Source organism: Mauremys reevesii, linkage group 5, assembly GCF_016161935.1.
Source record: "Mauremys reevesii isolate NIE-2019 linkage group 5, ASM1616193v1, whole genome shotgun sequence".
Lineage (NCBI taxonomy): Eukaryota > Metazoa > Chordata > Testudines > Geoemydidae > Mauremys > Mauremys reevesii.
Genome location: NC_052627.1, coordinates 113,305,537 through 113,331,693, shown reverse-complemented (window position 1 = coordinate 113,331,693; position 26,157 = coordinate 113,305,537). Strand labels below are relative to the sequence as shown.

The following is a 26,157-nucleotide window of genomic DNA, read 5'->3' as shown; positions in this document are numbered from 1 at the left end:
GCTGGGTGAAATTCAGCCCTGTGTACAGGGCCAGTACAAAGCCTATGCCCTATCTAATCTCTCAGAATTAGTAAGAGGTACATACAGTGAAATTCACTTGCGTGCCGTGTAAGGAGAGAGATGGCAGTGAGGAAAGAAAGGTTGTTAGGTGAGGGAGGAGGTAGAAAAAGTAGGAAATAAGAGGGGAATTAAAACTCATGCTGGACAGGGTCGCTGGGAACAGGCGGCAGTTCCTAGTGCACCACTCATGATGATGGAGGGCATGAGAGCTAAGAGATGTTCTCCCTTTGTACTGTACAATGTCTACCAGACAGATTTCTGAGTGACTCCTGGCCCTTTGACCAGGTCACTGGGAACAGGATATGGATGAATTACCATTAGTTTGTCTACTTGGGAAAGTTTGCTATAAACTAAGATATGAATTTAAACTGAGTGTTCACAGGGGGCATTATACTGATATAAGAATCTTATTCTGGTATGAGAGGGCCCTTTTGATTCATCTTATGCTGCTTTGGAATGAAGAAAGCCTCTAATTCCAGAATAACACTTGGTCTATATTTAGAAGTTTTATAGTATAACTATTACAGTTAATATTTTGATTTATTTTTTTACCGATGAGGTAAAATACCAATTATACCAGTTATACCAGTAAAAGCCCTAGTGTGGACATAGTTATATTGATATAAAGATGATTTATACTGGTATAGTTATTCCCCTTTCCATAGGGGAATAGCTATACTGGTTTCAGCACCTTTACACCAGTAGAACTGCAGCCACCCTTAGGGTGTTGCACTGCTTTAACTGGTATAATTAAAGCTGTACACATTTTAAGCATAGATAAGCCCTAAGAATGCCCACACAGCAAGTCCTACTGGTATAACTATAGCAATTTGATTATATCAGGATAATTATTCCATTATTACTAGCAAAACTTTCCCATATTGACAAGGCCATAATTGACATTCCCTATACAGCCATTAGACGGCTAGTGGGGGAATGGAGAGTGAAAAAAAGGAAAGACAACTGAAAGAGAAGGCAACAGCAGCATAATAGAATGAAGCCAGTTTTTGACAACAATGGTACTGAGATGTTGCTCATTGCATATATTTCAGAAAAATTGTAGGCATATGGCATGTGTGTCAGTTCTCATATTCAGAGTTGTACATTTGTCAGCGGCTTCTGGGTCTATGAAGTGCCTCAAGGAGGAAATCAAGAGATGGGCAATTAAGACGATCCATCAGAGAATTTCAATTACTGAAGAATGGCAATTATAGGTTATCACAGAGTTGAACATTAAGTAAAATGAGGGAAATCCATTGTGTTGTTGTTGTGTTGTGTTGTGTTGTGTTAGGAACCACACAATATAGGCTTGGAAGGATTCTATTTTTATCTGTGAATGTCAAAAAACATCGATTTCACCATACACAAACAGACAAAAAATACTTACATTAATTAGCAGAATTTACGCATAGGCAGAGTAAGAAAAAGAAAAATGTTACTTGAGAACTTTGTATATTTTGACATGTGATGTTAACAGTTAATAGTTATAAAGCTTTAATAGTTATAAAGCTTTAACTTTTTGAATCTCAACATCTACAGTCATTAACTAATTGTCTAGTCCCCCCGATTATCTGACACCCTCCCCCATAATTTCACACAAATGTGAATATTTAAATCAATGAAATAGAAAGAGTGCTTAAAAATAATGAGTTAAATATTATCCATCAAAATTTAAAAAAAAAAATCTGCCAAGCCTAAATACATGTATATTTCAAAGAGCTGACCCTCTATCATCCATTGTGTCCTTTCTGGCTGGTAAAATTTCTCTACCTGCCTATTGCCCATGGAATATCAGTGTGTGATCTGGAACTTTTTTATTTAATCAATGTTACACATTTTCTATCAGCAATGATTATTGGTTGAAAATGTATATTTATCTATACACAAAGTGTACATTTGACCCACATAAGCATCATAGTGTATGCTTCCTAATGCTTTCCTCTGAGAGTGAGGCCATTACCTGTATATCTGAGGCCATGTCTACACTATGGGGACTACAGTGACATAGCTACGGTGCCATAGCTGTGCCGGCAAAACTCCGTAGTATAGATGCCCCCTACAGCAATGGAAGGGGTTTACCATGACTGTAGGAACACCTCCATGAACAATGGTAGCTTGGTTGGTGGAAGCATCCTTCTGTCAACCTAGCTGCAGCTACACTAGGGGTTAGGTCAACATAGCTAGGGAACTCACACCCCTGAGCACCATAGTTATGCCGATCTACATTTTAAGTGTAGACCATGCCTCAGTGTGATCCAGGGACCTCTTGGTGCCAACTGACAGATGGAACAGGGGTGCATAAGCGTTACAGGGATCCCCCAGGTCTGGGATCTATATACTAGCTTGCCAAAGAACATAATCAGGCAGGAAAGAAGACGCTTATCTCCATCTGGCTGGTCATGTGCAAATTGAGTACCATAGGATTCACAATGGATACCCATTTACAGTTTGAGCAAAATGCTAATCAACAAGTTGTGGGGGCTTCAGGAAAAAATAGCAGGGGTTATCCTGTTCAGGAGTAAAGACGATAAACTTTGGAACTGTATCTGGGGTGCAGATTAATCCCCAGGCGTCTTTCATCAAGGCGAGACAGGTTGCCAGTATGCATGGGCTCATGAAAGAAGGGTCTCAGCCATCTGAAAAACACTGTGAGAAGGACTTTGGGGTAAGCCGTATGTGATTAGACAAGAGGGCATCTTGTCAGTCGAGTTTAGGTTTAAAATGGATGTTGTGATGTTGTTTTACAGGTAACCCTTTGTCTCCAATATTTGTTTGCCATCACATCAATCTCTATTCTTTGTTAAATTTACACTCACTTTCTCTATAAAGAAATCAAAGTGCTGTGTGTCAAGCAGAGCTGGGTTCTAAGGTGTAACTAGTAAGCTGTGGTGTATTGTTCCTTTTGGAACAGCAGGCATGGTAATTCTGAGTGTCTCCTGTGGATAAGAGATGGAACAGCTCAGGGAGATGCTCAGAGGACTTGTGGATTGGAGTGTGTTTATGTCTAGCCTGCATGAGGAACAGCAGAGCCCATGTGGGCTGAGAGGGGAGCATATGTGTGTGTTACCTGTGGCTGGTGGAGTCAGGGAGCTGACCCCCAACAGGCACGGACAAGGCTTCCTCACACCAAGGTCAGATGGTAACGAGGTGTCTTGTAGCCCTGTGAAGAGTGACACTGAGCTCCTAAGTGAGCAATACAGACATTGCTCACTGAACAACTTTATTAATAGCCACTGGTAAACAGCCTGACCACTTGGTGGTCTGGTTATATCCGCCCCCAGCATTTGTACTAAACAGGCAAAAGTGGATGCAAGAAAAGAAAGAGGATGTAACACATCTTGAGAATCTTGCCTTCCTCTTCATCCCTGCTGCTAAAATCCTTGTTCAGAGTTGTCTACACTTAAAAATTATGTTGGTGTAGCTACATCAGTCAAGAGCATGAAAAACCTACATCCCTGACCGACATAACTAAGCCAACAAAAACCCCAATGTAGATGCAGCCATTTCAATGGAAGAAGGCATCTATCAACAGAGCTAACATCATTCAGGGGGTGGTATTCCTATGAAGAAGACTCTTTCCGTCAGAGTAGCCTGCGACTATGCTAGTGGGCTTGTAGCAAGGCAGAGCATTCACCGCTCTGCTGGTCAGTCCAGGAATTAGCTCATCCAGCTCAGGAGCACTCTCCTCTGGCTGGTTTCTCCCCTCTCAAGGGAGACTCGACCCCCTATACCCACCTTGCCTCAGTGGCTACTGTCAATCATCCTCCAGCCCCTTCTCTCAGGGCAAACTGCAGTCTGAAATGGCCACTCATCACTTGCAAGGGGGTAGGACCTGCTGCCTCTTCTTGCCCTGGCTGCCTCCCCGCAGCCCTAGTACCACATCAAGCCTTCACGCAGGTGGAGCTCCAAATAGTCAATCAGCCCAGGCTCTGGTTCAGAGAGGGGCAGTAAACAAAGTCTCTCAGCTCCAACCTGAACTCAGGTGGGGCTGCAAACAAAGTCAGTTAACTCAGGCTTTCCTTCAGCCAGCCTGAGAGAGGGGGAGACTGCCACCCACTGCACGGGGGGTAGAAGGGGTGTGCAGGCCCTCTCTCTCCACTACGTCCCGGCCCACCTCCCAGCACGGGTGCCCAGGGAACGTGTCTGTCCCCTCCAGTGGCTGGGCCCTACTGAGCTTCTGGGACCCACCTTTTTACTTCCGGCCCTGCCCCTTGGCTTCCAGGGGACAGAGCTAGGGGGTAGGACTCCACCTATGAGGGGGTGGAACCACCCTCTTCCTCTGTGTCTGGGGAGGGCCAGTCCACCTCACTACAGGGCTATGCTGGCATAGCCTATGTCTGCACTATCAAGCCTTAATGATCTCCCACCTAGACTACTGCCAACTCCTCTCCAGTTCCCTGACACTCACCTCTGACCCCTCCAATCTATCCAAAATGCCACATCCAAGCCTTAAGTATAGCATTCACAGGTCATTCTGCAAGTGTATTCCTAACCCACAAAGCTGATTGGCTTCTGACATCCCAACCCATTATTCTTGGAGAAGGTAGGTCCACCTGGCAGGGTGAAGTTTTTCCACATCTCAAACTCACCTCCCTTGGTTATAAAATATTCATTTTACAGACCATAGTCAATCTGCACACTGACAAACAGGATTCTACAATGCAGCCCACGACCACCCTCACCCTCATGAAGGTCTGCAGCCTGGCAGACTATAGTGTTCCAGGACCAATGAAACGTCTTGATTTGACCGCTGAATAGCGTTGTCTAGGGTGAAGACTAGCTGAGGACCCTGTGGATGGGAACTACTAACACTTCCTTTCTCACTGTCTATAAGGAGCTTTCACAGGAGAACCATTGGTAAATAGTCTGAACATCAATCAACTGTCTAAGGGCTCCCTACACACTGGAACTTAATTTTGGTAACAGGGTGGGGAACAGTACTACTTGTTTTGATAGCTTGATGCTACATATCTCTTGAGAGGAGTTAACTGTATGCTATTTATGCTGTGTCTAACCTTGAAAGACAACTATTACATTAACTAATATGTAAGTAAATATTATAATAAGACATATACATGTGTCCCTGGTTCAAAGTATGACTTCCTCATTGTTTGAGCTAATAAAGGAATTAATTGATGATAGTCTGGGAAGATCTCATTACAGGGCAAAACTCAGATGTGCCAGCTTAGTCTATTTTGCACTCAAACACTTAACCCTCTGTCTTTAGTTTGTTCCATTTTTTATTATCCCTATCACAGGAGTTGTTTTGACTCCCCAGAGTGAATCGATACAACTGTCTTACAACAGACATTAATCAAATGTTTAAACTAATTGAACTTTCTTCCTCTGGAATAGTCTTGCCATTTTAAGTGGGAGCAAAAGACCTATTAACAAAATAAAAGAAATCCTGATTATTAATAAAGAACAGGGGAAGATAAATAAAAAGTAGACTATAAGCAAAATTACCCCTAAATAGAATAGTTTTCTGAGAGGACTCAGCAACTGCCTGTCAAGCTACCTTTGACACCTGAAACTAATTTAGCCCAGGCACTAGAGCAGGAGATCTGTAATAGGAGATGGAGTCTTTCACCTCTAGGTCACTGGTTTGAATATGGCCCAAGTTAATAGTGACTGAAAGTCATTACCATCTGGTGGTTATTCAGTGGCCTATGTGAAATGAGTTGGTGGTCTCAATTCTATTTGTGATTGACAGATGTCCATGGTATAGAAACCTCCTCTATTATTAGAACTAATTGTCAGTCTCCGCAAAAAGGCCACAGCTTGAGTGATTATGGAGATTAAGCTAACTTCTCAATGTTAAAGGTGTGGAGACAATCTGAGGTACCTTGCATTGTTGAGGTCTGTGTTGGATCTGTTCTTTGAATATCCTTAATCTCCAAGATCATTGTTCAAAACTTTTCAGGAGTACTAAATTCACTTCATTTTTTATTTGTTTTGCCAAAGCCACTTTCTCTGGTACACAACTTCCTCCAGTCTGTGGTTATTTTAACAGCATTCATTCAACATGGCATGAACCCTTGGGCATCCAGCTCAGAAGAGACATGTTGGGGAAGATCCTTGGCCGGTGTGAATTGTTACGGCTCCAGTGAAGCCAATGGAGCCCCGACATTTTATGCAAGCTGAGCATCTACCCTATTAAGTTTGATATATGTCAGTGATTAGGTTTGTACGATCTGGGGACTTTTAAGGAAAAGAGGTTTGTTGAGCACGGGAATGGGCATCAAGAAGTCCTGCCTTTTAACCTTGACTCTGACACAGATTCATGGTATGGCCCTTGGTAAGCCACTGCATCTCTTTGCCTCCATTTTCCCAACTGTAAAATAAGGATGAAACTTACATTTCTCACAGCAGTAGTGGAAGGAATAATTAGGTAATGTTTGTACAACTCTTTGGAGAATGGGAAGTGAGAAATATTATTGATTTCCATTTGCTACTGCTTCCCTTTATTTCTCAGCTGCTCTGAAAATCTGAACCCTATTTTAGCGAATAGGGGAAACTCTGAATGCAGGAAGAAATCCCCATTCAATGCGCGCACACAAACACACACACACACACACACACCATAATTCTGTATAGTTCTCTATAGACTAAAACATCTGACAGGTAATTTTTTTACATTACACAGACTATTCATTTCAATTATTTTTATAGCTACCATAGTACATTCTACTTTAGCAGTTAGCCAAGTGTAGCTGGACCCCAGTTGGACAGCAGATGGTATCCTAATGTAACACTCTCACATATGCAGAAGAATCTTTAATAAGCCTTTAAAATACCACTTTATGTTTAGCCAGACAATGAAAATGAGTAACATTTTCAAACACACCTAGATGACTTCGGAACTTGCATCTCATTTTCAAAAGTGATTTAGACACTTAACTTTTGAAGACTTTACCAGCATCTATTCTGAGATTTAATCATATTGCTAATAGCATAAGTAGAGATTTTCAAAAGCAAAATGGGCAATCATCCAAACCCCATTTAAAGTCAATTGGAGTTAGCAACCTAATTCCCACTAGTGCCTGTGACAGTCTTCTCCACAGACCACATTATTTATAATTAGAAATATGAAACTATGGGTGTACTTGTACTGTAAATTCTTGTAAGCTCTCTGGGGGAGGGATCATCTTTCTGTTCTGTGTTTGTACAGCACCTAGCACAATAGGGTCCTGGTTCCTGACAAATAAGCTTATAACTTATGTCTTATTATAGAACCTCATGAGGGATGAAACCCCATGCTCTGCGTCTTCCTAAGCCTCTAACTAACAGATGCTGAGATTGGACAACTGGGAATAGAATCACTCCATAATTGCCCGGTTCTGTTCATTCCATCTGAAGCACCTGGCATCAGCCACTGTTGAAAGACAGTATACTGGGTTAGAAGGACCATTGGTCTGATCCAGTATGGCTGTTCTTATGTGCTTATGGTTTAATTTAAAAACTGATAAATGAACACTGGTACTAAACTTACCCCTGAGAAATTACAGGGTGACATTACTACCATTTTGAATTTAAAAACAGCAATTTTATTTATGCAATTTGTACCCAAAAGCATGTTTATGTTATATGACTCTGTTATATCAGTTGTGTGTCCCAAAGAATCATCTTGCTAGCCTTCCCCCCAAAATGTAGTGGAATGCTGAATAGTGGTGTAATCATGGTGGCGGACAGAAATCTGTCCCAACGAGAAGAAGAGGGAGTAAAAAAATTCTTCTGCTGACCATGGACTTGTGACATCTGGAAGTGGACAGGTAAAACATAAGTACGGGCAGGCTCAGAACCTGTTTGTATATTACATGGCATCTGATTCAAAAACAGGGTGGCAAAAATTAGCCTTCCTTTCTCCACTAATGATTTCCGGTTCATATTGCTCACTGAATTGAGGCAGTGACCAAGCTCTGATGCACTACTGAATGGGCTTGTGTGACTCAGCTCTGGGTTATCATGAGTTTGCTAGCCCTACTTTGATTTACTGTCATTAAAAAGGCAGAATTGATTTGAAACAGTTTTATCATTCATGCTCGCAGTCTGACTGTGAAATCCTTGCCCCTGAGGTTATACAACCATCATTTTGTGCGGCCAAATGAGTTATCTAGTGAAGGAATCATACACTGTGTTATTCATCTGATCATTTTACATGCTGCTGAATCACACATCAAAGTTAAAGAAATAGTTCACACATCAACATGAAATCAGCTTTTTTTCCATTGCAGCAATTCTTGAAGAGTCCCGTCCCATTCCATTTCCTCTGCTCACATAATAAAACAATTGATCCTGCAGCCCCTACTGATGTGAGTGGTGCCACTGACTTCAAGGAAATTACTCCTATGAATAGAGGCTGCAGGAAAAAATAAATAAGATAATACTAGATATTTGAAATAAATACCTGAGCCATGGAAAATACAGACATTTTTCAGCTTCCAAGAGTATGACTGAGGATTTAGTGGTCAACATTATCAAAAAGCATTTACATAACCTCATCAAAGGCAATAAAATGATGAAACCCAGAATCCGCTGGTTGTGGTGACTTGTAGGTTTTTGATTTATGGCCCTACGGGGTTCAGAGGGAACAAGTTCTACAGAGACCAGCCCCTCTAATCTGAATTTTACAAGAAGCGGATGTGCTAAAAGAAACAGAAAGCTAACGGGGCTTCTGGTTACATTTTCAGCCTGATTTATAGAGCCGTAAAACTCTGTATCAGGGAGCTCGGCTGACACCAATTTCTGGAGAGCTGTGAAGGTTTGTTTTCATCTGATTTTCCTTTGAGGTTTCTGGGCCCACTTTACTCGCCATAGATCCCAGTGCAATCTATGTCAGGACTCAGTAAAGACAGTGGGCATGCTGGAGTTGCATAGGAGCTGGAGGTAAAGGTTTGAATGGAGGAAAACTGATACCAGAAATGAGCTGCGGATAAAAATGTAGCTTGGATCAGAGCTGATGGTAGGACTGAGTCAAGCTGGAGCTGGGAATGGGCGCGGAAATGAGACTGGAGCAGATATTATCACATGATGGTAGTGGACCATGAGATGAAAATTGTGCCAGGACTAGCTGCAGAACTGAACTGAGCTGGGGCAAGAGGTGGTCCTAGAGAGAGGACAAGAGGCCAAATTCTGCTTTGTTGCAACAGTGAAAATCTAGAGTGACTCCACTGGCCTCAGCTCTACTTCAACAGAACCCCACTTCAGCTCCACTTCAACAGAACCCCTCCATGGTTACACCAGTGTAAACTAAATAGAATCTGGATGGAGATGCTCTCATAGCAATGGAGGAAAGTTTGTAAAAGTTAAGTCGAGGAAGAGCTGGAAAGATGTTCAGCCTTATGATCATATCTAAGGCCCGGAGCCTACAATTCATTGCACACTGACAGCTCCCTATGCCTGAAGGGGCCTTAGTGAAGACCGTGGGGCTCTGAGCAAGCACAAGTGTCTGCCCATGTGGTAGATGCTGCAGGATCGGGGCCTAAGCTTTTTGTATATTAACTGGCATGTTACCATAAATGACATCATCTCCTCAATTAAGATGTAGGAGAATAGGTTAAGGATATTATGCTGTTTTTAACAAACTATTTTAAAATCAAATAAAAGAGCTACAATACATCTGTAGTATGATTATAAATAGTTCAATAATGTGTCAATAAAGTTTCATTTAAGATGTCAAAATAGAAAACATTTACTAGTCAAAAACAAAGTAAGATGTCTTGAACCCTTAAGTACAGCTCTTAAAATGTAAGTTTTCCAGGATTTACTCCCTCTGTTTTTGAAATGTATTGATTTTGAATATGACTATAAAGATCAAAGTTACAAAAAACAGGCCAGAACCTGGAAACACTCATGTCCATTGGTAGTGTTACCCTACATGAGCAATTCTACTTAGTTCAATGAGACACACAAGATGGAGGTCAATGGGCGTACTCACATGTGCAGTTATTCATGTCCATAGATCTTCGCAGGAGTGAGGCCAAATACAATGCATACAAACACCCAACTAGGAGAAAAGGAAAATGGATACACAACTGTACTGTAAAAAATGAATTATACCTTATTCAGATTTCAAACAACTAAATCTTCAAGAACTGGTGCACTAACAGATATGGGCTGACTGATGAAGGGTGGTCTAAACATCAAAATAGAAAGTAGTAGATAAAATAAAAAGAAAAAATGACACATTGCCTTAGTCTCTCACTGACTGAACTGTTTAAGCATAGCTGCTGTTCATCAGAAGTACACAGATAAGTAACAAAACACTCAAAAACAAAACATGACATGGGGCCTAACCATTACATCAGGACAAAGATTGGGACTCTTCATTTTGAGCCTGAGTTCATCCTCACCAAAATGTGTAAGAGTTCATTAGGCCCATTGTGTGTGCACTATGGATGTATGATGGATTTGGGAAAGGCAATCTGCTAATAACTGGTATAGCATTTCTCTCTGCTGGGCTTATTTAGTCTGCAGAAGAGAAGAGTGAGGGGATTCGATAGCAGCCTTCAACTACCTGAAAGGGGAAGGGGGTCTAAAGAGGATGAAGCACCGTTCTCAGTGGTGGCAGGTGACAGAACAAGGAGCAATGGTCTCAAGTTGCCATGTGGGAGATCTAGGTTGGATATTAGGAAAAACTATTTCACTAGGAGGGTGGTGCAGCACTGGAATGGGTTACCTAGGGAGGTGGTGGTGGTGGAATCTCCATCCTTAGAGGTTTTTAAGATCAGGCTTGACAAAGCCCTGGCTGGGATGATTTAGTTGGTATTGGTCCTGCTTTGAGCAGGAGGTTGGACTAGATGACCTCCTGAGGTCTCTTCCAATCCTAGTCTTCTATGATTCTGTGTGTCAGCAGGCTTTTCTGCTGCGATACAGACAAGAGGTTAGCCTTTGCAGGACTGGTATACAGATGTATATAACTCAGTGTTAAATCTCTGACAGAGTGACACAAAACCTCTAAAGGACAAATATTTACTAAAATCTATATGAATACATAATTTACTTCTAACCCAAAACAATTGTGAATATTGTCAATAACAACTCTCAAAGACAAGATCTTCAGGGGGCATTTCCCCAAATTTTAGTATTTGTTACTATTGCAAGATCAATTACAAAAATATAATTTATGCACATGCACACATGCTCCTGCAGGGCTCTTCTTTGGAAGGATTTATCCTTCTCAGACTCTGTGGTATGCTGTCCAAACTCTGTAAGCCACATAAGCTTCTTGATGTCTGAGAAACTAGCCATAGCCCCACAGTCTCCTTCAAACTCCCTTTGTATCTCTGCAAGGACAAGCTGCAACTTACATAGCCTGTCACACAATTCTAGTCCTCTTCCCTTCCGGTGGGCTGAGGGAGCCTTCAGTCTAAATCCAACACCTGCCAAAGTACCAAGAACACAATTCTTACAGCTGACCCTTCTGCTCCCTGTGCTGCCCCCCCCACCACCACCACTGAGTATCTTAACTCCTCCCCAACCCCTTGGAGTTCCTTTCGGTTGCTCTGTCAGTGACTCTGGGTGCATCCTGCCAGGCTGCTAGACCACAATGGAAATCACCAAGCAGCTTCAAACAGCAGACCCGGTGCCTACCATTCCTAGTGTGGGGACGATTCTGGCCCATCCAGCAGTCACCCCACTCAGCTCTGGCAAGTCTGTTGGCACACCCAGTTCTCCAAACCAGAAAGCAAGTGTTCTCCTCACTGTTTCTTCCCTTATTTACACCACTAATTACTGTGGTGCAAGCATGTGGGTTACATGTGTATGGAGCATATTGCTCTAGAAGTTCACTAAGAGTTGCCGGTATTTACGATGTTGTTTCACCATTGTTTGCATGTGTTTTTACCTTACCACCCTGGAGATATGTTGTTGCCCAAACATGTTTGAGACTTACCCAGTGTTTTTTGGACGGTTCCTGCTGCTGTTCCCTTATGGGTGTGTTCTGCATTGGCTTTCACCTCTCTGCACTGGACCTAGCATTCTGACAATCACCACATGATGTTGACTGGTTAGTAAGGCCGACAGAGAACCAGTCTAAAGGAACATCCCCTCACCTGCATATATCATTGGGGTTTGTTGTTAGCCCCTTTAAAAAAAGTAAACCAACTAGGATGTGTGTGTGTAAACACCAAGGTATTTATTAAACCATCAAAAGTTGTAAACAAGGTAAACCAGAGGTGAACCAAATGGATAGGAACACAGGTAAAGCAAAGACCCCCACAACAGATGACAAAGGTAATTAAAGGACTGGCAGTATGCAGACTGTGACTGAGGGTAAGTTCCCTCTCCTAGGACAGGACCCAGGTAAGGAGGATGGAGGTTCAATGGACCACTACCATGGCTTGCAGCTCTGAGGACCCTCGCAACAACAGGACAGCTCCAGCCTCCATCCAGGTAGGTGGAACCCACAGGGAAGGAGTGGACCTCAGGATCATATGATGACAACTCTGCCTCAGCAATGACTTGGCTTATACTCTCCCTGCAACATTGTGGGTGGGTGTTTGTCCTCAGTGAGAGTGGCAGCTGATGACACTCTCTGCATGCAAGTGAGAATGACCCTCCCGCAACCAGATGAATGAGCATGGTGTTCAGCGTACTCCTGAAGGCAGCCTAGAGAGCTGAGATATCTGCTGTGCTCTCCAACAATTGCAGCAGCAGCAGCACCTCCAACTCTGCCACTCAGAAGGGCAGCCCCTTCCTTCTGATGCGCTAGCCCTTATATGCCCTGCTGTTACTGGGCAGATTACAGGTCACATGGTTGCCCACCTTTTGGTAGAAAGGGCAGTAAACTATACCTGAGGAGGGGGAAGAAGGGCAGCCAAGATGGATTCCTAGTTGTTGCTTGGGCATTCCAACATGGCACACCTATGATGTACAGCATCACCGTTTTCCCCCTACAATGGGAGTTGTTCTGGTCACATTAGCCCCCCTGTTGGGTGTTGCCTTGAGCACACTGGTTTCTTATTGTGGGGACTTTTTACTGCTGTGTTCAGAGCCACTTCTCTAAGTGCACTCTCACCTTCTTTCTGGCTGCACATGGCCATGATGTACATCACTTGTCCCTTGGCTGTGCTTCTAGCCTGGGTGTTGTTACCATAATGACATGAACAGTGCATTTCACTTTTTCACTAAAGTGGCCTTGCTTGCGCTCTTCTCTGTGTAACTTGGACTGATAGTGCCCTCTTATCCATTCAAATCTAATACATGCAATATATGTTCCTTTCCTTCAGTTTACATGGGAAGACGAGAATAAGAGAAGCTTTTAATATTATCACCTAGGCCTTATATGGTCCTTTTCATCAACTGATCTCAAAGCACTTTATGAAGAAGGTAAGCATCATTATCCCAGTTTTACAGATGGGGAAAATTGAGGCCAGCAGCCAAGTCTGGAATAGACCCCTGGTCTCCTGAAGCCCAAACTAGTGTTTTAGCCACTAGACCACACCACATCCTAACAGAAGCCAATGTCCTATTGTGTGATCTCATTTTAAACAAAAGTTCCCATTGATATCAGTAAGGAGTTCTGGTGATAAATTTAAGGCACAATGCAGCGCTTGCAAGTATTTCAGAAGTGAGGGCTGATCCTGCATGTTTTTTCCACTCGGGCCAATATTTCACTGAAGTCAATAGGAATATTGCCTGAAGAGGGATTCATCATTATATGATCAGAGCCTAATAGATGGAACAGAAAAGAGACATAAGTAATTTGTAAATGATCATCCCATCCACTGAAATGTTGCACATTCTGCTTTTTCTTTATGTGAAAGCTTTTTAGAACATGAGCTAATGTCACTTATCTGCATCCAGAAAGCATGTCCCAATGGGGTCAATATTGGTGAATGCTGCCAGCAAGCTGTGTCCTATGCTGAATGCAGTAGTTAGAGATGCAGTTTTCCAGTAGTGCCTGACAGAATAGATCAAAGGCACAGAAACTGTTTCTGGATATTTAAAAGATAAGCTTCTGATACTAACTGATGCGTCCTTTGGTTTTTATTGCAGTGTAAACAAACTCTGCTGATTTCTAAAGTCTGTGTTCAAGTCTGTCAGAGTGTGTATGTTACTGTAGTGTTATCTACACAGTAAATGTTGATGTTTACCATAGGGCATAAAAACTTTTCAGGCATTGTGACAAAAATATTTTAAATGAAAATATACACTTTAAATATTGTGTGCGCATACACATGAAAATCTTTATGTATACACTAACACACTTGTATATAAATTAAATTCAAAACTCCTTAACTGGAGTCACAACCAACCCACCACAATTCACTCATATGTTGGGCTCTATTCAACTCCACTGTGAAGTTGCACCAGTTTATGAATCTGCTCCAAAGCTGCTAAAGTTCATGGAATGACTCCACTGGATTTTGAATCAGTTGGTTCAATAAGAGATACTAACTCACGCACCTTGTCTCTCACACGTATTATAGCATTCACTACTAGTAAACTCTAGTGAAACTGAGATCCTAATCCAAATAGTAGTTTATAACATTTTCAAACTAATTCCTCTTAGAATGAAAATTTCTATGTTGGTTTCAGCCCAAAATTCAATTTTAAAATGTATTTTTATTTCAACAATTGATTCCTTCTTGTTTAAGGTTATGAAAGCTTGGGGAAAAAAATCACTGTCCTGTCTATTTCAAGGGAAATTTGGGGGCATATGTAACACAAAATCAAATGCAGTTAGGAACGTCAAACCTACCTGGATTTATAATCCTCTTTGAGAAAGAAAAAAAATTGTGCACATTGAAGAAAAACATTGTTTTAAAACTATGAATGTTCTAAAGTTACATGTCCATCACAGCTTTCTATTTCCCCCCATGGTTTTGGCCTGGATTAGTTTAAAAAACAAACATATTTAAAGATGTATTTGTTATAAAATTTCTTTATTAGGATACCTTTGCTAAGGCCTCCAGAGAAAAAGACAAGTTTGTTAAGGATGCTTCAGTTAATAGGTTTCAGAGTGATAGCTGTGTTAGTCTGTATCAACAAAAACAATGAGGAGTCTTGTGGCACCTTAGAGACTAAAATTTAGTTGGGCATAAGCTTTCATGGGCTAGAGCCCACTTCATGCATCTGATGAAGTGGGCTCTAGTTCACGAAAGCTTATGCCCAAATAAATTTGTTAGTCTCCAAGGTGCCAGAAGGAGTCCTTGTTATTTCTTCAGTTAGTTAATTGTAGTTCAGGTATCCTAGTTAATAAAAACAGTTCAGAATACACTTATCAAATACTCATTTAGCAATGCTGATGTGAAGGATGCCTTAGTTAAAAGTTCCTAAATTAAAGATGTCTTAAGCCCTAAATTTCAGAGCTTTCTGAGTTTAGATACTGGCTCATCAGATAAAGGTACTTCAGTTAAATATACATCAGTTAAAGCTAAGTCGCTAACATTATTTAGCAGAGCATATCTCTAAAGAAAGTCTCCATCTAAATTACTATTCATGTTAGTTATCTAATATTATTTACCTGCAAAGCACTGTATAATGGTTCCTTCTGGCTTTAAAGTCTGTTACTCTATGAAGGTCTGTTGTCTATTTCACATTTAAGTAAATTCCAAGGCACATATATAGTATTTTGTAATCCTGCTTTCTTTTTTAAAAACAAACTTCAATGCATACTATTTATTTAATCTATCACCAAAATTGAGGATGGACAATACAGCAGAATTAGAAATCTTGGACCAGATTATCTGCTAATGTAAATAGATGCAGCTCTATTGGCATAAGTGTGTTTCATCCATTGGCAATAACAGAGAATTTAGGCCCAGATCAATGATATTTAGGATCCTAATTTCCATTGAAATAAATGGGAGTTGGATGCATAAATACCTATGGACCTTAACCCTTTAATTTTTCAAACATCTCAGCCATATTTCTGAACTAACATTAGCTAATCTTGCATATAATGTCAAACAGACACCCATTATATAATTACATGAAATGGAATTATTTCACCCCCCTGATCTTTTAAAAACAATTATCTCCCCCCTTCCTGAGAACTTTCAGACCCTACTTACACTCTTTCCAATTCCCCTAAGTTTTTCCACCCCTTGCTACCAGGGTGCTTTCAATAACCCTAAATCTTACATTTTCCCTTCCACTCCAAATGGTTTGTGGAGAACAAAATACATAAAGTAATTGTCTTAAAGTATATCTATTTAATTGCACCTTTAAAACTTGCATCCTTAGGTTCCAGAGCTGGGAGATGCTGATCCCCCCAAAAGCAATGGAGCATCCTCAGATCCCATTGGCTTTAGTGCAGAAGTCCCCAAACTGTGAGACACCCCCCGAAGGGGGAGTACAGAGGAATGTTCGTGGGGGGTGCAGCAGAGCCTGGGCCAGCTTCCCCTCCTGACCTGGCCCCAACCCTGCCCCCAGCAGTGCTCCCAGCCACAGCTGTGCCCCCAGCTGCAGCCCCATTACCCCTGTCTGTGCTCCCTTCCCTGTTTCCTGGGGAGGGGCACAGACAGGGGTATGGGGCTCACAACCATGAAAAGTCTGGGGGCCATTGCTTTAGGGGAAAGTGAAGATGTTCAGCCACTTTCAGATTTGGGTCCCTATTCCTGTGGAACATCCTCCCCAGTAAATCCAGCCATGCTAAATCAAATATATTTAGGACCTGATCCTACGATGCTGATGTCAATAGGAGTGTGGTATGGGCTTTACTCATCCCTGGACTGCACCACCTCCTAGCAGATACAGGGATTAGCTCTGACAGGCCTATGCCCTTTCCAGTGGTCCCACTCAATCACTCTGTCTTTTCCTCTCTCCGCAGCCCCTCTCTCATTCCAGGAACTGCAGCCACCTCTTCATGACTCAGCCCTCCAGACAGGTCACTTCACTACATGTTTTCCCCTTTCAGGGGTACCAAAGTCCTTTCGCACAAACAGTCAGTCTGAGGCAGTCATTCTTCAGCACTGCTCTGATGGTGCCACTTCCCCAGTGGCCAGTAGGGGAACCCAGACCCACTCTCTGCTTTGAGTTCCAGCTCAGGGACCCACTAGACAGCAGCCATGATCTGTTCCCTCCTGAAGCTTGCTGCCTTTCCCTAAGCCTCTTCCATAACTTCTAGGTCTCTCGACTCCTCTGGGTTTGCCAGCCCAAATTCCTTCGTCCTAGGGAGTAATCACAGGTTATCTGCTCTAAATAGCTACCCAAACACACCTCCCTTCTCCCAGACAGTGATTGTAGACTACTTTCCTATAGCTCCTTTCTGTTGCCAGCTTCCTGGCTTTATAAACCCCATCCAGCTCCTCCCCCAGCTGGACTTCCTCAGCCAGTTAGGGCTTAGCACACCCTGGCTTTCCTCCAGGTGCATCCTATAGGTTAATTGGCCTAATTTACCCCTTTGGGCCTTGCTTAGGGTGGACACCCCATCACAAGGAGGTTCATTCAGAGCCTCAGACTCACAGGATGTTTCTCCTAAAATGATAAGCAGTAAAATATATAATAATAGTTCCATTTAAATTTTCATTGTTAAGCTTCAGAATCAACAGCCTAGTGAGATGAAGGGGCAGGGCACATGACATCTATCTAGAGCACAAATGCAGCTATGGTAGGTGACCTAGTTATAACACAGTTGTCTCCTTACTCCATTACAACTCAGCTCCAATTGTAGTGAGCAGAGGTCCTTAAATGTATTGCATTACTAGGGAAGTAAAATGGGTTGACCGGGAAGTAAAATGGGTTGACCGGGTTAGGGAACACAGTTAGTTGGAATCTTGTATCCCAGTCAGTGGCCAGCTGCATTGTATATTGAAGTCATTGATACAGCCATATGTGTAAAGTGTTAATATTTATTATTTGTAGTGTAGATGAGCCCTCGGAGCTATAGCTCCAGTTTCACTGACTACACACTTAGAATATTTTTTAAAAGTGTCTAAATGACTTAGGAGCCTGAGTCTCATTTTCAAGAGTGACTTTGGGCTTATCTACACTCAAAAACTCTACTGCTTTAACTATATGGGTACGAGCCCCCTAGTGTAGGTGCACTTATGTTGGTAGGAAATGGATACCTCTAACAAGAATAGTAACCTGGTACAAGAACTGTGTGTAGTCATGGACTTAGACTCCTAAATCACCTAGGCACTTTTGAAACTTTTACCCAACATGTCATCAGAGTCACATTCAGAGGGACTAGACACTAAACTGCATTTCAAATTAAATCTTAAATTCCACAAGAAACATTGAAATGACCAGAAATTCCCTAAACACCATAAAATCTTGCTCTAGTGAGACATTTCTGCAGCAGGTTTTTCCAGTTGTTCGCTGTATGTGTAAAGAGCAGCGTGACCCTAATTTTGGAGCAGCCTGCTTCCCTGCTTTAAACTGGTGGGAAACCAACTATTTCACCTTGTAACAGGAGCCTTCAATGTTGGCTCTCCACTTACTATTTGGACAAGCACACTTTGCTGTTTGGGGGGGGGTTGCATGTCATTGTTAAAGTATGGAAATATTTGCTGGCTGGTCACATGTATTAAAAGGCTGAATTCTTGTGAGTATAATGTAGCCATAAACAAAGTACTGCAACTGGACTCGTTTGCGGGGAAAGAGTTACCAAAATGGCTTCCTTTTTCGTTTGTTTACACTCCCCCTCATCTGGCTACTGTGTGTATTATTTCCTCTGTAGAGATTTGCATTAACATGCTACTTCTTACATAGGAGGCGCCCTCTTGGGCTTTGTCTGGTTTGTTTTCACTATAGCACAGTGTGCGGGGGGGGGGGGGGTGTCTTACATGCAATGTTCTATACTAGGGGGATTTGTGGGGGGATCTCCTTCTGTTCTGTACGTTGTGCGTGCATCGCCTCCATAGATACGCGTGGGGATCCGCTGTTTGTGTAAGAGAGAATTGCCTGGCGGGAGGAGAGTTATTAAGAAACTTTGCTTTGGCTACTCTCTATCCTTGGGGCTGCGTGGCGCCAGCACCCTCAAGTTGAAAGGAAAACAGCCATTCTCATTTCCAACTGCCCACTGAGCTCCTTAAGGCGACAAAGACACCAAAGTGAGTTTTATTTGCTGGTAAGCCAGAGGGAAGAGAAAAGAAAAGCCAATTCCCCCTTAAAAAGAGCCGACAAATCCTTTTTGCTCTTTTGTGTGAGCTTTTCCTATTCACATGGCGCGTTCATCCGTGTGATTCCCAACTTATTGTCATTACTTAGTTATTAATTGTTCTCATCTGGGTTTAATTGAGCAACCAGGGACTTTACCCCACGGGTCTGGCGGGGGGGGGGGGCCTAAAGCAAAGACGCGATCGGTAGGACTAGTTGCTTCTGAGATCCACCCCAAGTTGTCATAATGTTAAAAAAAAAAAAGCCGAGTAAGAGAGAGAGATGAAAGGGCATCGCTCTGATTTCAAATCTCAGCGTTCTTTTGTGGGTGATTAATTTCATATCCACCCGGAGGGGCAGGCAAAGGTGAGGGTGGCAGCCCCCGCTTTCCCAAAAGCCAACAGTGCGTGTTGCCTGCAGACGCTGGGGTGACTCCTGCCGTCTGATCTTTTGCAAAGCGCTTCCCAAGGTGAATTCTGGTACAAGCTCTAATCTCCCGGGCGGCAGTGTTAGCCCAGGCCGCTCTCCTCGAGCCAGAACGTGGGAAATCGCTCGCATCTCGCCGCGTCTCGCCACAGCACAGGGCTCTGCACTCTTGTCATTATTACAGGCGCTGTCATTGTCACAAAGCGGAGAAAAGAAAGGACAGAAAGACGGGCTCGCAAGAAAAAGGAAAGGAGCTGGGGGGGGGAGGAGAAAGATGAGAGCGGGGCGATTAGAAAAGCAAGCGCTTGAGAGAGTGGCAAGGCGCAGGTATGTAGTGCTGAGTTAGTGAAAGCATCATGGATATTTAGAAGATGATAAAAGTCCCGCTTCGCCCCCAGCTACAGTCTCGCTGGAGCCATGTTGTGCCTGCAGAAGATTGCCCGGGCTCATTACAGCAATTACTTCTCTTCTAACTTTGCCTCAACTTTACTGTTTTAAATTGCTGGCAAGAGGAGCAGGGACAAGCCCGGTGCCATTGCTTGAACATAAGGACAGAGAGGAGAAGAAGTCCTTGCCTAACGCTCCTTCGCAAACCGAAATCAGATTGAGTGGCACGGCTAGAAAGAATTTATGGGGCGCGTTCATGTCAAAGCAACAATGGGCACGTATCGTGGGGGACTTCATTATCCTGAAATGGGATCCTGCGGGTTGAGCTCGAGTCCCCCATTTGTTCGAAGATCTGCGTCCACAGGGGAAATAACAGCCTCATACTTCTGACCTTCGCGTTGGGCAGGCGGGGTTTCTAGGTTTTCCCTTACAATACCAAATAGCTGAGTGCGATCGCCCGAGTTGGCCCATGGATGTCTGACACGAGTTCCCCCGCTGTAACTGAATACCTTTAATGTCGCTAATATTTTCTTGAGGGTAATTTTGACAAGTCCAAACTTCAATCAAAGCCGGTTTGAAATTGACCTTTGTAAGAGTTATGGAGTCCAGAAAACCTGAGGGATCGGGGTCTCCCCTAGCTCTCCAGGCGCCAGCGCTAAGCTGAACTTCAATCCTACAGGGCCCAAGGGCAGAATTCCTGAGCTGCTAGCTGTCCCCCACCTCTTTCCTTTAAGAAACTTGCGTCCCTAACCCCCCACCCCCAAACTGCAAGGGCTGTCCCCTCCACTTCCCAGCCCCCGGCCCGCCTGCTGCTGGCTTTCACCACTGATCGCGCTGTCACCCAACACAGGCATGGAGGTCTCCAGTGCCCCTTGATACAACGAACCAGCCTTGCCCCTCAACCCAGTGATGGCAAAGTCCCGTCTCCCTCCCCACACACAGCAGGCCGGACTGGATTGCAATGTGCTCCTACTTAGCACACTAAGTTACCTACATTCTCAGAGTGACTCCAATCGGTTTCAACCAGAAACTAAATAGAGCCCCCTACGCATTCCCCTCAAGCCCATAGATCCTTCAAAGCCCCAAAGCGCAGCCTGGCGGAGAGGAAGCGATAGCCCCGTGTTTCCCTGTGAAATGCCACCGAGTTATATTTTGCTTGTAGCCCCGATAACTTCAGATGAGAAACCAGCTTCGCCTTCAGAGCGGGTTAATATTCCCGCAATACTCTGGGAGTTGCTGGGGACTGAGGTTTTTTAATCTCATCAGCAGCACTCGGGTTAGAAATGTATCACCTACTTCACTTAATCGCACAGGAAATTGGGGCTCCTGAAATGTGACTATTCGGGGGGAAATTATTCTGTTCAACTGGATTTTGAAATAATCTGGGACAAAGTTAGTGGACACTAGGTTCCGCAAGCAATCAGCTGAGATCAGCATTCCCCGTGCATCTAACCTCTTCATTCCAGGATTCTGACATTCACCGAGCAATTAATTCATTTGGAGTCCAAATTGTTAGATGGGTCAGGATATTTCTTTCGCATTAGAAAAAAAGTGGGGAAACTTTTAAGAAGTAAAATTCGAATAAATTCGGGAGTACACCCTAAAAATATGTTACAGGCTGGGCAGTACAACACCATGTACATAACCCTGGCACAAGGAAAGTATTTTTCATGTGTGCTCGCTGCGGAATCTCATCTACACAGTGATGTCTTGTTTGGGAGGAGAACTAATTGAATCCCTTAGCTCAAGTCTGGTGTGGAGACAACGGGCAATCAACATACGGCAAGCACTGTAGCTTAAAATTAATTTATTTAACAAATATAGCTATAATATAAATGATAATAAAATTTCAAATATACAGTATATTACATAGTACACAGAGCCCCTTCCAAAGGAGCTGTTGGAGGAAGAAACACAGATAACAGACAGCGCTGTTAAATGGATACGGAGAAGACTATTGTACATTTTGTCTCTTTCTTGCGAGACAGACAGAAAAGCGTTCCTGGCATTCAGCCTTTGTTATTTCAATTCCACGCCAACCCTTCCCAAATAAGTGGTCTATCCCCAAACTGTTAGCGCTGCTTGCATGTCTCGGAATTAACCTGGGAAGGAATCACGGGATTTGGAGCCACGGCCCCTTGTCTGAGCTGGAAGGATGGTTGATGTTTTAGGTTTCTCCTGGTTTGGGGATCTGAGGGAGGACCAGCTTATGGAAACCACTGGCGAAATCGGATCAACGTTTAAACGCAGCGAGGGTGCAGAAGAATAAAGAGCTAAAAGACGCAAACAAAGGCAGACTTGACCGTGGAGCCCGGTGGCTGGAAGTCTCTGCAAAGGGGCTCTTAGGAACTTCGCAGAGTTTGAGGAGCGTGGAACTGGGGCGAAAGGTGCAGGGGGGGGGGCGTGTGGGTTGGGGGGCGCTTGAAAGCCAAGCGGGGGGTTGGTGGGGACACGATGGCTAGGCGGGGACAGGAGCTGGATCGCTGGCGTGTGAGGGAGGGGGCGCCCCAGGCAGGCTGCTGTCGGGTGGGTTCCTCTATGTTAGGTGGTACATGCTGTATCCCACGTGAGCCGTGTACAGTCCCACAGGAGCCACAGGCAGCCCTGCCCGCTGGAAGGGGCTGGAGGCTCCGTACAGGGAAGCGCCCGCCACCGCCGGGCCGCCCAGAGGGAAGGAGATGCCGAAAGCGGCCGGGGGCAGCATGGGCTTGGCTGCCATCTTCAGCTTCTCCAGCTCGGCCTCCTGTAGTCTCTTGGCCTTGGCGCGCCGGTTCTGGAACCAGATCTTCACCTGGGTCTCGGTGAGGCTCAGCGAGCTGGAGAACTCGGCCCGCTCGGCGATGGACAGATACTGCTTGTGCCGAAACTTCCTCTCCAGCGCCAGCAGCTGCGCCGTGCTGAACGGGGTGCGAGGCTTCCTGTTGCTCTTGTGCTTGCGCAGGGTGCAGGCCGGAGGGCTCAGCCGCCCTGGGGGAGGGAGAAGGGGCAACAAGGACAAAGAAAAGCCAACTGGTTATCAGCACATCGCACCTGGCAGGGAGGCGGGGAGCGGGGTTGAGTCTGGGGGTAACATTCAGCCCCTAACCCCTGCCCAAATGGAGCGCGCCCATCTCCCCGTGTGTCTACAGCGCTTGTGAAACGATCGCCCTCCTCCTGCGGAGCAGTGCGGTGTCTTTTTCAAAGCGTGTGTAACAAAGGGCTCCAAACTCTCCCCCCAAATGGTCACAGCCCCAGCGTTGCCTCCTAGCGCCCACGGAGGGCTCATAGCTGGATCATCCATTTGCCTTCATACAGAGCAGCCACTTTGCAGTGGGACAGGTGCTCGTATAGCCTCAGCGTCCGCTTAATTTTTTAAATGTACAAGACACAAAAGGGATGCCGGTGTTAGCCTAGAACAGAGGGGGAAGACCCTCAAGGAAGTGTCAGTGTCGTCTTTTCTTATTGGACTAAACTACAAAAATAAAACCGACAGGCCTTCTCAGGCTCACACCTTCTTCATTAGGCCCCTGGGAAAGAGATTAAGCATGTAATTAATTATGAACTCTGAATTAACACTCTGTCGCTCTATTGCCCTTCATATCCTTCCGCTTCCTATGGCCTAACTTAAAATGTAAAAGAGACTCTTCCAAACTATAGCCTATTTTATTTTGAGTTAAAAATACATCTGCTCATTTTGTAATATAAATAAGTGAAAGCCACAAAAATATGCACACAACTCACTTTTGGAGGCTGTCCTCTCTCAAGGGCCTTTGAACGAGTTTCACCGGGCTGAACTCTATATGGCAACATGGGTAGAAATCCAATTCTGCTCGTTTTATTTAGTAAGGCGAGCAGAATTGGGCCCACAGAGAACCAGAGATAGAATCCTTCTGCACTGCGTTTACAGAATTTCTGGAACTCTGCACAATAATTAGACATTTTTTATGTAAATAGAGCTCATCCGGTTTGATATTTTTAGAATTTTACTTCTATCGAGAGTAAAGTGGAAAAAATCTAAAATTGCAGATTTATGTACTTTAAAAATAAAACACTTGCGATTACAGAGCCTGCACTCATGACGCCTGTAACGAGTCCCAAGACTGAAGCATCAGGATTTAAGAACCTGATCTCTATGTGTATCGCTACAAAATAATACAACCCACTTTCAACAAGATCACCACTGTGCTGAAGCCATGATTGGAGAATGTGTATGGTTCGTTCAAATCAAAACTTGAACTGACATACGCAAACAAGTATTTTTCCCCCCCAAACAATGTTTGGTAGGAGACATTTCAATTCCTCCTTTCCATTTGAAACTCTGAAGCCATCTTCTGCCATTAGAAACACTTAAAATAATTTATTTTAAAATATACCATATTAAACGTGCTGGGAAAAGAACTTGCACTGGAACTTCGGTATAACTAACTTCGCTTAAGCGGAACTCCAGCTCTAGTGATCTACAAGGATTGTCCCAAACTGATTCAACGCAATGCCATGTGCAAATAGCTTTGGGGGAGCTTTTGCTTTTATGGGGGGAGGGGAGACGAAGGGAAATAGTGGCTTCTCTGTAATGAAATTTAAAACTAGAGAGAGTCCCAAACATCAGTCCTGTGGAATTCCCCTGTGATCCGGACTCAGGGCTCTGGAGTTTGCGTTCTAGTGCACACAACATACCCGGCACATTGCTGTATTCACACATTCAATTTAGCCACACGAATCGGATCTCCTACTTACTAGGGGGAGGTGGGGAGAACCTGGGGTTCTGCATCCAGGCCGTCCTCTCTTGCTTCTCGGGGCTTTCCGATTTGACAAGTGCATCTTCGGGCAATTTTACTAGTCCCCCGACAGAAAAATGGCTGTTGATCGGTAGCGGGGAAGCCGGCGTCTCTGCTGCCCCCGATAAGGGTCCCACCCTGGGACTGTGGGTCTGATGAGTGGAAGTCCCAGCAGCCAGGGGCACTGCCCCTTCGGGGCTGGTGGCGATGCTCTCTCTGGCCCCCGGCTTCCTGTGATCAGCCATGAGCGCCTCCACGCTGAAAGGCAGGAGGGATGGGGGGGACACTTTGGGCTTGTCACTCTCCTCCTCTCCGCCCATCGCCGCCACGCTCGCCTGGACGCAGCTGCTGGGCTTGCTGAAAGCAGACGCGGGAGACTCCTCGATTTTGACCCCGAGCTGTACAGTGGTCATATCAACACCGGGGGCCATGCAGAGGCAGTCCTCCTTCCCGACCCGAGCGCTGAGCCGCGGCAGCCGCCGTTCATGGGGGTTGCGACCAGCCAGGGCAGCAGCAAGTCCCTCGCGTCGCTTTCGGGGCGTTGGGCACTTTTCAGCCCCAGCTCCCCGCAGGACTTGTTAATAAGGCCAAGCGAACTCCGGCGCTGTCCAATCAGCGCGCAGAGGGGAGGGACGGCGGCTTCCCATTGGACGCGGAGCGGGACTTCGCCACTATCAACAGGCCGCTGCCTTCTTGCTCCCGCTGAACCGCGAGGATGTTAGTGGGAAACTTTCCTCTGGAGTAAATTCTGTGCCCGTCTCTTGTCTTTTGCAAGAATGGCTCCTATTCAAGCCTCTTGCGTCCTATTCACTCCGGGGTTTTGTTTGTTTTGTTTTGTTTTTACTGCGATGGAAATTCTCTGAGCTGCACATTTCTAACCCCCCGATTGTTTTTTCAGTGTAAGGAACATGGCCGTTGATGCGATACAAATACACGTCTTGTGGTTGGGTTTGTTTTTAAATCTCTGGCAGTGAGAAATATAACATCAACTCCCACGTATAAAAGTACCCTCCGGGTTTATGTCCAATAAGCGCCTGGGGCGCATTGTGAAGAGTAGAAAAGATCCAAAGGAATAATATATGGATATATTAATACACTCCTGAAACCAAGCCCAGTTTTATCTATTGACATAAAAAATGTTAATATAAACAAAACACCGGGGTGCCCGTAGTGTGACCTTACAGTGTGAGTCCTTATATAGGCTCCCATCAGCTGTCTGCGCGTTCAAAACATGGAGAGTATTTTTCAGTGGGCACACATGGTGTCAAAGGCAGTGTTTACATGTATACATGTCTGTACGCACATACATATACAGTTGAAGTATGATATATTTCATTAAATAAATACGCCTGGATATGCAGATGCAATAATATATAATAAAATATGCATTAATGTCAAAAGAAAACCTAAGCTTCTCGACCCATGAAAGACTTGGCTATTTTGTTTTGCAACTTTGTTTTACGATCTCTTATCCTTGTTC

General features: G+C 44.2%; 1 protein-coding gene and 1 long non-coding RNA gene across 2 annotated transcripts; both read right to left on the bottom strand.

Moving 5' to 3' along the window:
• Positions 1 to 11,406: 11,406 nt before the first annotated feature.
• Positions 11,407 to 17,252, bottom strand: LOC120406916. The gene is made up of 3 exons (XR_005599660.1): positions 16,231 to 17,252; positions 11,954 to 12,040; positions 11,407 to 11,441 (listed from the first exon to the last, which is right to left on the bottom strand). It is a non-coding gene; the product is annotated as an uncharacterized LOC120406916 (long non-coding RNA).
• Positions 17,253 to 22,326: 5,074 nt separating this feature from the next.
• MSX1 (msh homeobox 1) lies at positions 22,327 to 25,218 on the bottom strand. Its single transcript, XM_039541192.1, has 2 exons — positions 24,637 to 25,218; positions 22,327 to 22,890 (listed from the first exon to the last, which is right to left on the bottom strand). The coding sequence occupies exons 1-2, from the start codon at positions 25,106 to 25,108 to the stop codon at positions 22,460 to 22,462; spliced, it is 903 nt and encodes a 300-aa protein (XP_039397126.1). The 5' UTR covers positions 25,109 to 25,218; the 3' UTR covers positions 22,327 to 22,459.
• Positions 25,219 to 26,157: the final 939 nt, after the last annotated feature.

Excerpts from the sequence above, each read along its gene's own strand:
- MSX1 (XM_039541192.1), bottom strand. The coding sequence starts at position 25,108 with ATGGCCCCCGGTGTTGATATGACCACTGTACAGCTCGGGGTCAAAATC. Across the intron at positions 22,891-24,636 it reads GTTCTCCCCACCTCCCCCTA|GGCGGCTGAGCCCTCCGGCC; the intron begins GTAAGTAGGAGA and ends TCCCTCCCCCAG.